This window comes from Pan troglodytes, chromosome 11, assembly GCF_028858775.2.
Source record: "Pan troglodytes isolate AG18354 chromosome 11, NHGRI_mPanTro3-v2.0_pri, whole genome shotgun sequence".
NCBI lineage: Eukaryota > Metazoa > Chordata > Mammalia > Primates > Hominidae > Pan > Pan troglodytes.
The window spans coordinates 100,629,307-100,645,317 of NC_072409.2; the positions used below are offsets into that span (position 1 = coordinate 100,629,307).

The following is a 16,011-nucleotide window of genomic DNA, read 5'->3' on the forward strand; positions in this document are numbered from 1 at the left end:
TCTTAAATGAACATCAAGAACCTGCTCTTCCACTCAAATGTTCTTGCATGCATTTTTGCTACTCAGAATATGACAAAGCTAGCGAGTTAAGATGGAAGTTGTTTGGAAAAGCCTTAGTAGGTGATGCAGCTTTCCTCACTCTGTGTCAGTTCTACGATCAGGATGGCAGTTTCTATGATCTGGAGGCAGAGGTAGGGTTCAGGCTGATCTCCCAGGAGGCAGCAGGCCCTGGGTGCTGGCCTTACATCTGTCAGCTCACCTAGGGAATCCTTCAACTAACAGGTGAGCCCATTTTTTAATGTGCAAAATGAAACTGCTCAAGGTGAGGACCTTCCACCTCCAGACAAGGGTGCTCAGCCAGTTAGTTAGCTAACCATGATTTGCTAAGAGTCCATGAAGTACAGAGTACTGTGCTGGGCTGGAAAGCAGATTCATAAAGAATAGAATGGTGCTTGACTCCAACTAGAGAGTCAAGATAGGCTCTTGAACAAGTTAGATACTGTTTGGAGGCAGTGTATGATTTGGGAGCCAGGTGTGGTTCAATGAAAACATCTGTTACACCAGGCCCTACAGTAGTAGCACTTCAAGGTTGGCCCTGGTATGGGAGTAGGGCAGGCAAATGCAGCTGCCTTTAAGGAGGGAACTAAACACCGAGGCTTTCCTGTAACACGTTGTATTTGTTGGCAGTGTGAGCTCTCCTGTCTTACTTTACTTATGTTGGAAGGAGTCTGGATGCTCCTCTGACTGTGCGTGTTGTAACTGGAGGGCACACGGTGAGCCTACCAGTACTGGGGAGCTAAGGGAAACCAACACTGGAGGAGCACTAGGAAATTCATGGTGAGTATGGAGAAGCAAAGAGACTTTGGTGGAAACATGTAGTTCTGCTACATGAAGAATACATGCGTGTCTACCGAGGGCCAGGTGGGAGACTGTGGAATAGCTGTCAGTGCCAAACCTAAGGGCCCTGATGGGAATCTCACAAGGAAAAGGAGCTTCCTGAGGCAGCAGCAGAAAAGGGATAGGATTTGAACTGAGTGTGGGGACCAAGACAGACAGGAGGGAAAGGAAGCACTGGTCTGTCCATAGGGATATGGAACAGAGGCATGAGCAGTCTCTGCCTTTTGGTGTTTCATCCTCCACGTGGACCCCACATCACTTTTCCCAAGGATGCAGGAAACTGTATTTGCTGGTACCCAGGGAGAGAGCGGTTGGCGATCTCCATGTCCAAGTATAATTTCCCAGAATTGGAAATAAGAGTCTCATAAAGATATAAATGAACATGTCAAAATTTTATTTCATCCACCAATTAGGAAACCAGTGAAACGGTAAATTGATCCAAACAGTATTTGAGGAACTAGTATTTATAAGCTTAAGGAAGAATGTTAGATTAAGATTGCTAGGTTATACATAAAGCTGGGTAATACCTTAAAGCAGGGGTCCCCAGTGCCTGGGCTGTGGACTGGTACTGGTCTGTAGCCTGTTAGGAACCAGGCTGCACAGCAGGAGGTGAGTGGTGGGCGGGCGAGCATTACCACAGCTCCACCCCGTGTTAGATCAGCGGTGGCGTGAGAGTCTCAGGAGAGCTAACCCTACTGTGAAATGTGCATGCAAGGGATCTAGGTTGCACACTCCTTATGACAATCTAATGTCTGATGATCTGAGGTGGAACAGTTTCATCCTGAAACCATCTCCTCACTGTCCCCCATCATCTGTGGAAAAATTGTCTCCCACGAAACCAGTCCCTGGTGCCAAAAAGGTTGGGAACTGCTGTCTCACAGAGCAGCAAAATCATAATCTTTGAGGTAATCTTTTTCACCACTAAAAATCCTGTAAGTCAACATGTAACTTCACAGTGTGCTGACTCCAATCAGACAGCAGATGGCAAAATTAAACACAAGTACACTCTTCTAGAGAGTTAAATAATCCTTGGGAGGCTTGTAAAACAATGCTACCATATTACATTGAGAGGATATGGCACCCCTTCATCTCCCACCCCCTCCCCATCCTGCCCAACTATCTAATTTCCAAGTTTTAGATAGTTTGTATTGACATTAATAAAATGCTTTGGCATTAAACCTGAGATTGAACCCCAGTTTCTTCACTTACCAGCTGTGTAATGTTTGGCAAGTAATTCAACTACAACTGGCTTAACTTGCTGTATGTTGGGAGGAAAACATGAGATAGCTTTTGTAAGGTTGTAAGGTGCCTGGCACATGATAGGTACTCAGTAAATCTTAGTTCTTCTCTTCACCTTTCCTTTTTTAAAATTAAGACACTTCCACCTTTTGTCTGGCCTTTATAGGCCACATATGCTTTATTTAGAAAACTCTCTGCCTGTGATTACTGTTTCAACAAAATGGAGAGTTTCGATATTCTTGAAATCGTGTTTTTTTTTTAAATAAAAAAGTTATTAGATACAGGGTCTTACTATACTGTCCACACTGAACTCAAGCCATCCTTCTACCTCAGCCTCCCGAGTAGCTGGGACTACAGGTGTGCACCACCTGGCTTGATATTCTTTTTTTGATGGAGGGGTGGGAATACTTCTTGTTTAGATGAAAATATCAGTCTTATCTTCTTTACACGGAGGGTTGGCTTCCCAAGTTATCCTTTGCGTCGCTCACTCGGTAAGTATTTTAGTGTCCATGTTGAGGTTTGTGAGGAGGAGGAGAAGGCACAGAAGGCTTCCAGGAGTGGGCTGTCCATGTACCCTATTGTTGGTAAGTGCAGAGGGAGTCTGCCGAGCTGCCGGAGGGACTGTGAGCTGGGCTTATCATAGTGAGATTTGGGTTCCTGGAGAATACGTTTTCCTCCCTTCTCTGTAACTACTCACATGATAACCTGTGTGCTGGCCCTTGATTTTACCTCCCTTATGGAGTATGATATTAATGTAGATTAATAGGTCAGGGTCCCAAATTCAAACTCACTTCTGCCACTGTTTACAACTTTTTTTTTTTTCCTTGAGACGGAGTCTTGCTCTGTTGCCCAGGCTGGAGTGCAGTGGGGCAATCTTGACTCACTGCAAGCTCCGCCTCCTGAGTTCAAGTGATTCTTGTGCCTCAGCCTCCTCAAGTAGCTGGGATTACAGAAATGCACCACCATGCCTGGCTAATTTTTGTATTTTTAGTAGGAATGGGGTTTCACCATGTTGGCCAGGCTGGTCTCAAACTCCTGACCTCAGGTGATCCACCGGCCTTGGCCTCCCAAAGTGTTGGGATTACTGGTGTAAGCCACCAGGTCCAGTCGGTTCTTCTTTTTTTTTTTTTCTTTTTTTTGGAGACGGAGTCTCACTCTGTCACCCAGGATGGAGTGCAATGGCACGATCTCGGCTCACTGCAACGTCCGCCTCCCAGGTTCAAGCGATTATCCTGCCTCAGCCTCCCAAGTAGCTGGGATTACAGGTGCATGTCACCACGCCCAGCTAATTTTTTTGTATTTTTAAGTAGAGACAGGGATTCACCATGTGGGCCAGGCTGGTCTCCAACTCCTGACCTTGTGATCCACCCGCCTCGGCCTCCCAAAGTGCTGGGATTGCAGGCGTGAGCCACTGCGCCTGGCCAGGTTCTTCTTTTTAGTATTTACACTTTTGTTTTTTCTGCCTCACCGCAGAATCCAGTATGGTCTAAACCTTGTTCAGTATTAATGGCCACACAAGGGAAAAGATCCCTAGCCCCCTTTCCTCATTTCTGTGCATAACTCTAAATGAGGTGTGATATGGTAAGTCCCTTGGCGGTCCAGGTTCCATTCATTCATTCATTCATTCATTAGGCAACAAGTATTTATTGAGCAAACCCTGGTGCGAAGCCCTGGTGTTTTTTCTGTGTATGTAAGAGCCTGCTCTGATGGAGACAGAGGGTGACCAAGTAAACAAGGAAGATCATTAGAGATTATGATAAGTGCTATGAATGAAACAAATGAAATGATGAGGAACTTTATGTAAGCTGCTATTCCTAGTCATTTTAATTAGGGTGATCAGAGATGTTCTTCTTGAGGAGGTGGCTTTCTAAGCTGAAAATCAAAGGATGAGAATGAGTCAGCCATGGGAATAATCGAGCAAAGGACATTATAAGAAAGGGGACAGTGCAGAGAGCTGTGGGATGTTTGACTTGTCCAAGGAACGGAAAGAAAGACCTGTGGCTGGAGTCGAGTGAGTAAGGGGATGTGGTCAGAGGCTGGCGGGGCTGTTTTAGGGCTCTGTAGATAGGGAGAATGAGTTTGGGATTTTTCTAAGTGCAATGGAAAGCTCTTGAAGAGGTCTAGAAAACTGGAATGGTGTATGCTTATTCAAAAACATGAAGTAAAAGAATGATATTGTTGTCATGTGAAGAATTGAATGGAGGGTGTCAAGCACAGGAGTAGGGAGACCAGTGAGGTGGCCCTTTGGAGGTCTCGTGGCTTGGGCTATGGTAAGAGTGGTAGGGATGTCAGAGAAGGATGCTTGGAAGATTAAGCTGGGTTGTGGTGGACCCCGGATACCTGGATGAGGAGCTTAGGTTTGGTTTTTGCAGCTGTGAGGGAGCTGTTGTGAATGTGTGAGTTTTTGGGTGAGTGCATGTGTATTTGTATGTGTGACTGTGAGATTGTGTGTGAGTCACTGTGTCTGAGTGTGGAGTGCGTGTATGGACTTCTGAGTGCATATGACTGTGTGTGTTTCTCTCCTGTTGCAGCTGTGATCAGGCCAGTGGCATGAAGCAAAGGGCTATCCTGTGTGGCACAGAGTAAACTGGGGGAAAGGCCGGTGGCAGGGAGACGAGCTGAGAGGGTGGTGCAATATGTGAAATGAAGGCCTAGAGGATGCTCACTTGGCTAGCCATGGAGAAAGAAAAGACTACATCGGGCAAGTCCTCTTATTTATTTTACTCTATAGTTGGGAAGAATGAGATTTAGGAGTGAAAGGTAACTTCATAAAAGACGTCATAGTCTCTTTAAATTAGGCCAGTTTGATCACTTGCTGAGTATTTTACCAGCCTTATTAAAAAAAAAAATTAAACGTCACTGAAATGTATCTGCTTGATTTCTGTAAACAGAATTCCATAAGCGTTAAGTTGATTGATTCTACTGCCTGCTATACCTTCCTGCCAGGACCACTCTCCCCAATGCGTGTATTCATTTTCTGTTTTAGAATTCTTGAGAAACCCATTGAGAATTCTTGAGAAACTCATTGTATTTTTTATTTCCCCCAGGACATTTTCGAAGATGCCTTGGAAACCATCTCAATGTAAGTAATAACATAATAAAAAGTATGTAGTAAGGAAAAATTGATGGTTGTCTTACATCAAAAGTAAATATTTCATTCTCATTTTTTGGAGAGTACTGCAATGGCTATTTTCAGAAAAAAAAGTCACTTTTCTATAATTAAAGAGGATGTGATTATATTTAAGAAAGGATCTATCTAATACTTTCAGATACATTTCTGAGTATTATTTCTTGTAACAAAATAAAATATTTCTCAACAAATTATTTGTTTATAGCTAACTCTTTTAATAGTTGTTCATATTTATGTCAGTCTCATTTTGTAGATTTTTGTGTTTGGTTTGTACTTAATTTTATTGAAAGCATTCACTGTAAGCCTATGTAGTTTTTGTAATAATTCTAAATTGCTAAATCATATTAGATCAAGTGGAATATTACAATTTACTTACCTGCTTCTCCATTGTTAGACATTTAGGTTGTCACTGGCTTAAAAATGTAGAACTAAGTTTTACATGTGTATAGCTTTGTTATATTTTGAATTATTTCTAAAGGTTAACATAACAAATGTAGGATTACTGAATTAAAAGGGATGAATATGTTTATTGTTCTTTGTATATCTCTAATTGCCTTCCTGTGTTAGTTAACTTCAGCTGCTATAACAAAACACAATAGCCTGGGTGGCTTAATCAACAATAATTTATTTTCTCACAATTTTGGAGGCTAGAAGTCTGAGTTAAGGGTGCCAGCATGGTTGGGATTCTGGTAGGGGCTCTCCTCTTGGCTTGCAGACTGCCTCCTTGTTGTGTTCTTACATGACTGAGAGAGTGAGAGCAAAAGCTCTCTGGTGTCCTTTTTTTTTGAGACGGAGTCTCGCTCTGTTGCCCAGGTTGGAGTGCAGTGGCACGATCTCGGCTCACTGCAAGCTCCGCCTCCCAGGTTCACGCCATTCTGCTGCCTTAGCGTCCCAAGTAGCTGGGACTACAGGCTCCTGCCACCATGCCAGGCTATTTTTTCTGTATTTTTAGTAGAGACGGGGTTTCACCATGTTAGCCAGGATGGTCTCGATCTCCTGACCTCGTGATCTGCCCCTCTTGTCCTCCCAAAGTGCTGGGATTACAGGCGTGAGCCACTGCGCCCTGCCTGATGTCCTTTCTTATAAGGGTGTTAATCCTATCCTGAGGACCCCACTCTCCTGACCTCATTTAAATCCGATTGTCTCCCAAAGGCTCCATATTTAAATTCCATCACATTGGGGGTTTGGGCTTGAACATGTGCATGTACAGGTGGGGGTAGAGGGGCACCGTTTGTTTTACAGTATTTCCACAAGAGTATTATCAATTTACTTGGCTACCAATACTATGTAAGCAAAGTGGTTTAAACTGTCACATTATCATCACTGGGTATTATTTCAAAAACAGTTTTGCAACTTAAATGATACCTACTTTAGTATTTTTTAAAATTATTTTAAAAATACATTGCATCTTTTGTATGACTTCTAATTTTCTTTTGTCTCTTAGCTTTTTTCAGAATGTTTCTCTTAACATACTTATAGACTTTAAATTATATATACCCTAATCTTTTGTCATATTTGCTATAGGTATTTCCTCCAGACTGCAATTTTTCTTTATTTTAGTATTATACATTTTTATTTTGTCCAAAAGTTTCATGTTTATATGATTTTTTTAAAAAACAACTTAATTGTGATTGGGATTAACCTATTAATTAGGAGCAGTTTCAGACTTACAGAATTATTGAGGAGGTAGTACAGAGTGTTCCTGTGTACCCCACCCAGGTTTTTTCTATTATTAATTTCTTAAGTCAGCATGGTACATTTCTCACAATTAATGATCAATATGGACATATTATTGTTAACTACAGTCCATACGTTATCCAGATTTATTTAGTTTTTACCTAGTGTCCTTTTTCTGCCTCAGCATCCCACCCAAGGTACCACTTTACACTTAGTCGTCACATCCCCTTAGGCTCCTCTTGGCTGTGACAGTCTCTCAGACTCTCGTTTTTGGTGACCTTGACAGTTTTGAGGAGTACTGTCAGTTATTTTGTAGAATGGCCCTCAATTGAGATTGGTCTGTTTTTTCCCCCTCATGATTTGACTGTGGTCATGTGTTTTTGGGAAGAAGACCCCAGATGGAAAGGGCCATTCTTATCACATCATGGCAAAGATCCACGATATCAATGTGACTTAGCACTACCGATGTTGAACTTGGCCACATGGCATGGGTAGTGTTTGTCAGGTTTTTCCACTGTGAAGTTGCCCTTTTTCCCCTCCTCCCTTTTTGTACAGTACTCTTTGGAAGATAATCTGTTTATGTGATTTTTAAGAAATCACTTCTATGGTGGGCAAGTGATCGCCATTCAGAAATCTTACAATTATTCAACCCTGCTCCTCCCTTGGTGTTGGCAGGAATTGAGCTTGGGCTATAGTAGGCGATCGCAGTCCAGGGGATGGAAAAGGATCGGGCCGTGGGGCTGGTGATTGGAGTTCACCAGAGGAGACACTGCTTTTCCCAGCGGGAGCTAGCATGCCACACACACCAGAGAGGGGTGCAGACCTCACAGAGGAGGACGGGTCTCACTGACCAGTGGGAGCAGTGTGACCCGTGAGCAGTGCACATTGATGCTTGTGCTTCTCTGAGCTCCCACTGGCTTCAGTGGGCTGGTAGTGGCTTTACCTTTGGGACCTCAGGAAGGCATTGCAAGCAGTTTTTAACATCTATTAGTTTTTAAAAAAATCAAACCACAGAAATAAACAAAAGCCCTAAATTCAACCCAGCTGAAGTTAATTTAGATTCCTATCTCACACCAGCCCTAAAATTGCTAGCCCACTATTCCAGCACCATTTGTTAGGTCCATGAGGGAAACAATTTATATTTGATACCTCCTTTGTCAAATAAGTTCATTAAAATAATAACACACTGTTTTGGGGCTTTCCATTCAGTTCCTTTGATCTAGATGCCTGTGTTTGCACAAAAACAACTCTTTTGTTCAACCGAGTTAGATGGTTTAATATTAGCATTGTCTGGTTCTCAGAACATCATCCAAAATGACTCCTGTGATGGAGATGCTTTTGATTCGTGACTATCAGAAACCCCTTTGTGTACTTTTTGTTTTTGCTTTAAAATAAATTTTATTGTGTATATATAAGGTATACAACATGATGTTATAAGATACATATATAGTAAAATTGTTACTATGGAAGAACAAATGACGATATCTATCATCTCACATAGTTACCCTTTTTTTTTTTTAAGACAGAGTCTCGCTCTGTCGCCCAGGCTGGAGTGCAATGGTGTGATCTCACCTCACTGCAACCTCTGCCTCCTGGGTTCAAGCAATTCTGCCTCAGCCTCCCAAGTAGCTGGGATTATAGGTGCCTGCCAACTACATCCAGCTAATTTTTGTATTTTTAGTAGAGACAAGGTTTCACTGTGTTGGCCAGGCTGATCTCAATCTCCTGACCTCAGGTGATCCACCTGCCTTGGCCTCCCCCAAAGTGCTGGGATTACAGGCATGAGCCACTGCGCCTGGCCTAGTTACCCATTTTTTTTCCTCCTGTGGCAAGGAGGAAAAATCTAATTTAATTTAGCAAAAATCCTGAATACAGTGTACTATTTCTTATTAACTATAATCCTCATGTTGTACATTAGATTTTTTAGCTTGTTCATCCTTCATATTTGCTAGAGAAACCCCTTCTTGTACTTTTAAAGTGGGGAATTCGAGAAGCATTGTCTTGGTGTCTTTTATTCTACTGTCAACTCTGTTATAGTTTTTCTCATCCTGAAGACTGCAGCTCCTTAACACTGCCTCAGTTTCTAATGACCACGCATTCTCCCTTCATTGCCTCCAGAACTTCTCTGTGGCTGTATTTATCTGCCAGCAGTTTCTTCCTCTTGTCTAATTTTAACTTCCCTGTCCTGCTCAGTTTAACAAATCCAAAGGTTTCCCCATTTTAGAATGTATCTTGCTCTTTTAGGTTTCTGGTGTGCATTATTTCTCGTGTCCTTTAGACTGTCGCTTAAACGTTTGTGTGTCCTTTTCAATGTTGCTGAATTGTTCCACTCCTCTCACCTTGGTTATAGCAACACATTATAGGAACCCTTCTCCTAATAGAGAGAGATAGAGCCCCAAATCAGAAGGGGTAGCCAGATTAGGTGCTGGAGTCCATACACAAAGAATCTTGTAGCAGAGGCCTCCATTCAGAGTCTGCAGTTGATTTTGATCTGATTTTAATAAACTTTGCCTTTTGGTCTTGTGTGTACTTTTGCCTTACAGCGTTCTGAGAGGTACTGTAAGGGGGGTAGTTTCCGAAGCAGAGCTTGTTGGTGATGACAAAAAATGGCAGTGAGAGAACAAAGAAAATATTACACACAGCCATAAAACTCCAAAGCACAGCGGTGTGGTTTCATTTTGCCTTCAGGCACACAACTACATGTACCTTCCTGGGGAGACGGGACTGACCACACGTGACAGTCAGACTTGAACTGTAGTCCCAGTTTGCCATTTACTGGCTGGGAGGCCTGGGCAGTTTCTCTGAGCTTGTTTTCTCCTCTCATAGATTTATTGAGAGGATTAAATGAAATTTAAGTTAAATGTGATAATGGGAGTAAAACACATAGTAAGTGCTCAGTGAACATCGGTACTTTTCTGCTCTCCCTTGTAAGAGTGTGGGTTCTCCAGACAAATAGAACCAATAGGAGACATAAAATGTCTATATATGAAGAGATTTGCTGTAAGGAATTGACTCATGTGATTATGGAGGCTGAGAAGTCCCCAGTTCTGCAGTTGGCAAGCTGGAGACACAGGAGAAGTGATGGACTTCTAGTCCAAGTCAGAGGCCTCTGATTATAAATACATGTTAATTGTAAAAAATTTCTTCAATTGTTTTTATGTGAACTTTTTGTTTGTCCTAATTTCAGGGTTTGTCAATATTTCTCACATTTCCTCTTAAATTGGTGATACTATAACATTCCCTTTGTGAATTCTGCAAAACTTAGTAGAGTTCTTTTTCCTTACACTTACTGAACCATACATTTTGATGTTATGTTTCTGGTGCAGAGAGCAAGTGCTTCAATCTCTGTATCAAGATGCAGTGCTCTTGCCAACCTGATGATTAATTTCTTCCGGTGAATATTTTCTCTTGAATGACTAATGAAAGGATTCACACTAACAGATGAAGGAGGCCTTAAATTGTTTCCACAAAGCAAATAGTTTCTTATTTTTCTTTTTCTGCCTAATGAATTTACCACTCTCAACATAGATTTTTCCTACCTCTGGATCTTTGTGGTAACGATTGTGTTATTTTAACTATTTTGAGAAATTGCTAGTTTTTCTAGCAGTTTCTCAAAATAGTTAAAATAACACAAAATAAAATAAAATAAAACTGTTAAAATAAAACTGGTAGGTCATACAAAAATCTCCACCATTTAGAACTGGAGGAAAAATTAGAGATGTAAAAAAATGTTAGTAGTACATTGACCATGTTCTTTTTAAAAATTAAAATAGGCCAAGTGCTATGGCTCACGCCTGTAATCCCAGCACTTTGGGAGGCTGAGGTGGGTGGATCACCTGAGGTCAGGAGTTTGAGACCAGCCTGGCCAACATACCAAAACCCCATCTGTACTAAAAATACAAAAATTAGCTGGGCTTTGTGGCGCATGCCTGTAATTCCAGCTACTCAGGAGGCTGAGGCAGGAGAATCACTTGAACCCGGGAGGCCGAGGTTGCAGTGAGCCGAGATTGTGCCACTGCACTCCAGCCTGGGTGACAGAGCAAGACTCCATCTCAAAAAATAATAATAATAATAAAAAAATAAATAAAATAAAAAATAAAAATTAAAATAGTCTGTGAACTTTATGACCTGTTCGGCATAAGGAGGTGACCTCTTAAGGAGGAATTGTAAATTAGACCTGTCGCATGATATATAGAAATTTGTCACAAATAACATGCAGTTCTAGATTAGCTATAGTTTCTTGCTTCCTGATTTAACAGTTCCATGCTGGTTTGTACTTCTAGTGCTCTGATGACGGAGTGTCCCTTTTCTCAGTGTTAGTGCCCAGTTGCCATCTCTGACAATGTAGTGGTGGGTATAATAAATCTGTTGGTAATTAACTGTGATATGGCATGTGGAGAGTAAATATTGTGTTTTGGGAATTCCAAAAGAAAGCTATCTTTTGGTTGGGAGATGGGGGTGCTGGCATTTGCTTTGGGTTTTGAGGGATGGGTGGCATTTCAGTTGGTAGAGCCAGTGCAGAGGGTCAGAGGTGGGGACATGCTGGGTGAACAGTTCTGAGGACAGTGGCCAGAGCACAGAGCAGTGGGTTTGAAACACCAATGGGGCCCTGGACACAAATGAAGTTGGGTTATGGAGGATTCCTGGTCTTGTCCAGTGGGGAGAATGGACTAATCACTTACAGTCATCGTGATTTGGTGTTTTGTTTTTGTTTTTTTTGATAGGATCTCACTCTGTCTCCCAGGCTAGAGTGTAGTGGCGCGTTCTCAACTCACTGCAGCCCCAAACTCCTGGGTTCAAGTGCTCCTCCCACCTCAGCCTCCCAAGTAGCTGGGACTATAGGCAGGTGCCATCACGCCTGGCTAATTTTATTTTTTGTAGAGACGCAGTCTCCCTGTGTTACCCAGGTTGGTCTTGAACTCCTGGACTCAAGTGATCCTCCCACCTTTGCCTCCCATAGTGTTGGGATTACAGACATGAGCTACTGTACCTGGCTGGTGGTATTTTTGATTAACTTCTTTCTCATAAAAACCACTGTGGGCAATGGGACAAAAATCTAACCGGGAGTCCTGGTTGGGCACTGATTAATTAAGATTTTCTTTTCATGGTAGTTTAGAGAAGTCAGGGGAGACAGATCAAACTTATGTTCAAAGACTGTTAGAACAGATGCAGGTTTAATATATTCTCAGCAGTGGTCTTTCATATTCCAGAGCATCTTATGGAAATTTCAAATTTATCCTTACATAGAAACTCATATGTGTTCAATGGAGTCCTGAGGTGGTGTGAATACAGTGGGGATGAATGTGTCTATTTTCAAGAACTGCTCTGAATTTGTACTTACCTGTAGAAGGTGAAATAGGCAGATTTTTTTAGCCAGGTAATTAGAAGCTTACAATAGAAATGAAAATATTTTGATCGCTTCTTGGCCTTTTGTCTAAGATCAAGTGTAGTATAAAAATATTTTGTTTTATAACATTTCTCACAAACTTTTTCCTTCTCCACACCTTCTCTTTTGAACCATAAATTGTAGATGAGAGTGAGGTAAGGCTTTTAGGGCCATTTTTTTTCCCCCTCATTAGGTTAGATCAATTGGTGATACAATAGTTTTGCCTGTTTTAATTAAGGGTGAATATCGGTGAATGATCGTTGGAAAACATCTGATATTTTTCTTCAGAGTGGTTAAGTTATAAATAGTAACTACAGGGAGAGTTAGATTTGTTTTCATTTTTCTCTGCTGTTTTTTTCGGCCCCAATTTTCCCCTGTAGATAATATAAATGTTACTCAAGTCTGGAAAGGGAGTTTTGTCCTCTCTTAATTTGATTTTCTTAACCAAGTCGACAGTGATTTTATTGGATCTAAGATGCCATTCATATTGTTATCTTATATATTCCTAAGGAAGGAAAAAAAAAAACACAATGAGGAATTTTGTAGGAGACCTTGCATAAAGGAAAGGAAAAATAAAATCATCTTGCAGGAAGGCACAGTAAGGAAATGTGTATATTTCAATCTTGGTATTAGGTAGGGAAGGAAAAAAAACCCTCTAATGAGATTCCCCACTCAGAGAATTTTTTTAAACAGCTCTATTGCAATATTAATTTATATCTCATATATATTCCTATTTTAATTATACGATTTAATGCATTTTAATGTATTTACAGAATTATAGAGCCATCACCACAATCTAACTTCAAAACATTTTTATCGTCTGAAAAAGAAATCTGTGCCTTTTTATAGTCATTATCTGTTCCCACTCTTAGCTGGGGCATCCACTAATCTAATTTCTGTCACCCTCGGCTGGGGCAACCACTAATTTAATTTTTGTAGATATTTTATATAAATGGAATAATCTAATATGTATTATTTTGTGTCTACACATGTCATAGAATGTGTAGTACAGATAGATGCTCCTTGACTCATGATGGGGTTACATCCTGATAACTTCATCATAAATAAAAAATATAGTAAGTGAAAATGCATTGGATACCCTGACAAACCCATCATAATGTTGGAAAATTGCAAGTTGAACCATCCTAAGTTGGGGACCATCTGCACTTCATTCCTTTTTATGGCTGAATAATATTCATTTATATGAATATATCACATTTTATTTATCTGTTCATCAGTTGATGGGCATTTGAGCCGTTTCCAGTTTTTGGCTATTGTGAATAATGCTGCTATAAACAATTGTGTACAGTCTTTGTATGAACATGTTTTAAATTATCTGCCATAAAGACACAGAAGTGGAATTGGTAAGTTGCATGGTGAACCTATGTTTAACTTTTTAATGCCCTTTAGAATTTGAATTGTAAGCTGGTTTGGAGTCTGAATACATATAAATGGTGTAACCCCCAACAACTTCAAGCAGGTTATTTAACTTTAAGTGGATCAGGTTGGTGGTGTCCTCAGGTAATTGGCAGAAGCAAATGCAGATCCTCTCCCTAAGAACATAACTTTGATTTAGGGCAGTCAAAGTTGCTGTCAATTTTAAGATGTGTCTTGGGGTTAGGGATATTCCATGATGAAAATTTGTGTGTCATAGAGTCAATGGTATAGTAAATGGAAATAAAAGTTCTTTAAAAAGCTCAAGGTAAACAGCATTCCTGGTGTTTTTTCCTTGTTTCTGTTACCACTTGGCTTGCTTCTCTTTGTATTTTCTTTTGTCCTGTTAGATCTACTCTAATGGTCTGCTGTTGTGTTTAGACCTGCCACTGTGAAGTTCTTCATATAAATTCACAGGGGGAAGGAGAATGTGTGTTGTACACGTTTTAAGATATAGATCCTATAAATGCTGCTTTTCACTATGAGGAGTGACAAGATTTCATAACTTGAAGGAAAGCCTCTGAAGGAAAGCTCCTTAGCAACACTTTGGTCCAATTATCTCATCTTACCAAGGAGGTCCCAGCAGAGATGGAAGACTGAGTCATGGTTGGGGTGTTGTTGGTGCAAAGTGAATGACCAGTGAACCCCTATGAGCAGGACCTTTGTGATTGTGGTTGCCTTTCTGCAGGCTCAGTATCCTCTCTGACTTTCTCAGCCCTGGTAGCAATGCTCAGCTTGTGTCTGAAAGCCAGGACTTCACTCTTACACTGAGTTCCTTGCCTCCTCCATAAGTAACCTTCTTGACATGGCTGCTGCTCCCTGCTGCTGTCTTGGGCTCTTTTGGCAGTTGTAATGGGAAAGAGGTCCAATCATTGCTTCTTTTATCACTCACTAGGATGTTTCACAAACACATTAATTTTTATGTCTCAAACTGAACTCTTGGTATCCACCTCCTTTGTTTATCTGAAAACTTTGCCTTTTCTGTAAATGTCTCCACCCACCATCCACCCATTTGTTCAAGTCAGAAGCTTGGGAGACATCTTTGATTCCTTTCTTTTCTTTTAATTTCCACATTACCAAGTCTGATGATTTCTACCTCCAAAATATATTTCCCATCCGTTCACTTTCCTCTCTCTCCGCTCTATTACATTAGCTTAAGTGACTATAAGATTTTGCTTGGACTACTTTAAGAGCTGGCTAATGATTAATGTGTGTTCCCGCTTCTTTTGTTCTCTCCCTCTACTTTTCCAACTGCACCCCACTTACTCTCCATACAGCAGCCCAAGTTATCTTATTTTATTTTTTTTGAGATGGAGTTTTCCTCTTATTGCCCAGGCTGGAGTGCAGTGGTACGATCTCGGCTCACTGCAACCTCTGCCTCCCGGGTTCAAGCGATTCTCCTGCCTCAGCCTTCCTGAGTAGCTGGGATTACAGGCGCCTGCCACCGTGCCCGGCTAATTTTGTATTTTTAGTAGAGACGGGGTTTCTCCATGTTAGTCAGGCTGGTCTCGAACTCCCGATCTCAGATGATCCACACGCCTTGGCCTCCCAAAGTGTGGGATTACAGGCGTGAGCCACCGTGCCTGGCCTAAAATTATTTTTAAAAATAAGATAATTTGGGTCAGGCACAGTGGCTCATGCCTGTAATCGCAGCACTTTGGGAGGCCAAAACGGGTGGATTGCTTGAGCCCAGGAGTTTGAGACCAGCCTGACCAACATGGCAAAACCCCCTCTCTATAAAAAATACAAAAAATTAGCCAGGTGTGGTGACACATCTGTAGTTCCAGCTACTTGGGAGGCTGAGATGAGAGGATCATTTGAGCCGCAGAAGTCGAGGCTGTGTTGAGCTGTGATGGTGCCACTGCACTCCAGCCTGGGCGATAGAGTAAGACCCTGTCTCAAAAAAATAAAATTTTAATATGACAAATTTTGAACATCTACAGAAAGTAAAGAGGATAGTAAACCAAACCTTATATACTAATCACTTAGCTTCTGTAGTTGTCAACTCAAGGCCAATCTTATTTCATGCATATCCTATCCCCAGATTATTTGGAATCAAATCCTAGACATGATAATTTATTTCTACCTCTAAATATATTAAAATATATTTCTTCAAAACAAAGACAATCTCTTTCATAATTACCATTGAGATACCAAGATCAGGAAGTTAACATTGATATAGAGCTATAGTTTAATCTGTATGCTTTATATGACATCATTTTATCTGTATTTAGCTTGCAAAGGTCGC

General features: G+C 41.1%; 1 protein-coding gene across 9 annotated transcripts in view; it reads left to right on the plus strand.

Moving 5' to 3' along the window:
• Positions 1 to 16,011, plus strand: part of TTC39B (tetratricopeptide repeat domain 39B) — a 191,447-nt gene that overhangs the window by 91,172 nt on the left and 84,264 nt on the right. For 4 of the 9 annotated variants that reach the window (XM_063788720.1, XM_054658706.2, XM_528545.8 and 1 more), the window contains one exon: positions 5,184 to 5,218. Coding sequence is in view for 6 of the 9 variants with exons in the window: in XM_054658706.2 (XP_054514681.1) it covers positions 5,184 to 5,218 (35 nt within the window). In the remaining 3 variants the exon portion in view is untranslated. Of the gene's footprint in view, positions 1 to 66; positions 283 to 687; positions 838 to 4,667; positions 4,838 to 5,183; positions 5,219 to 16,011 lie in introns of all 9 variants that reach the window. The other 5 variants (XM_016960638.4, XM_063788718.1, XM_054658709.2 and 2 more) reach the window with 3 other exon arrangements.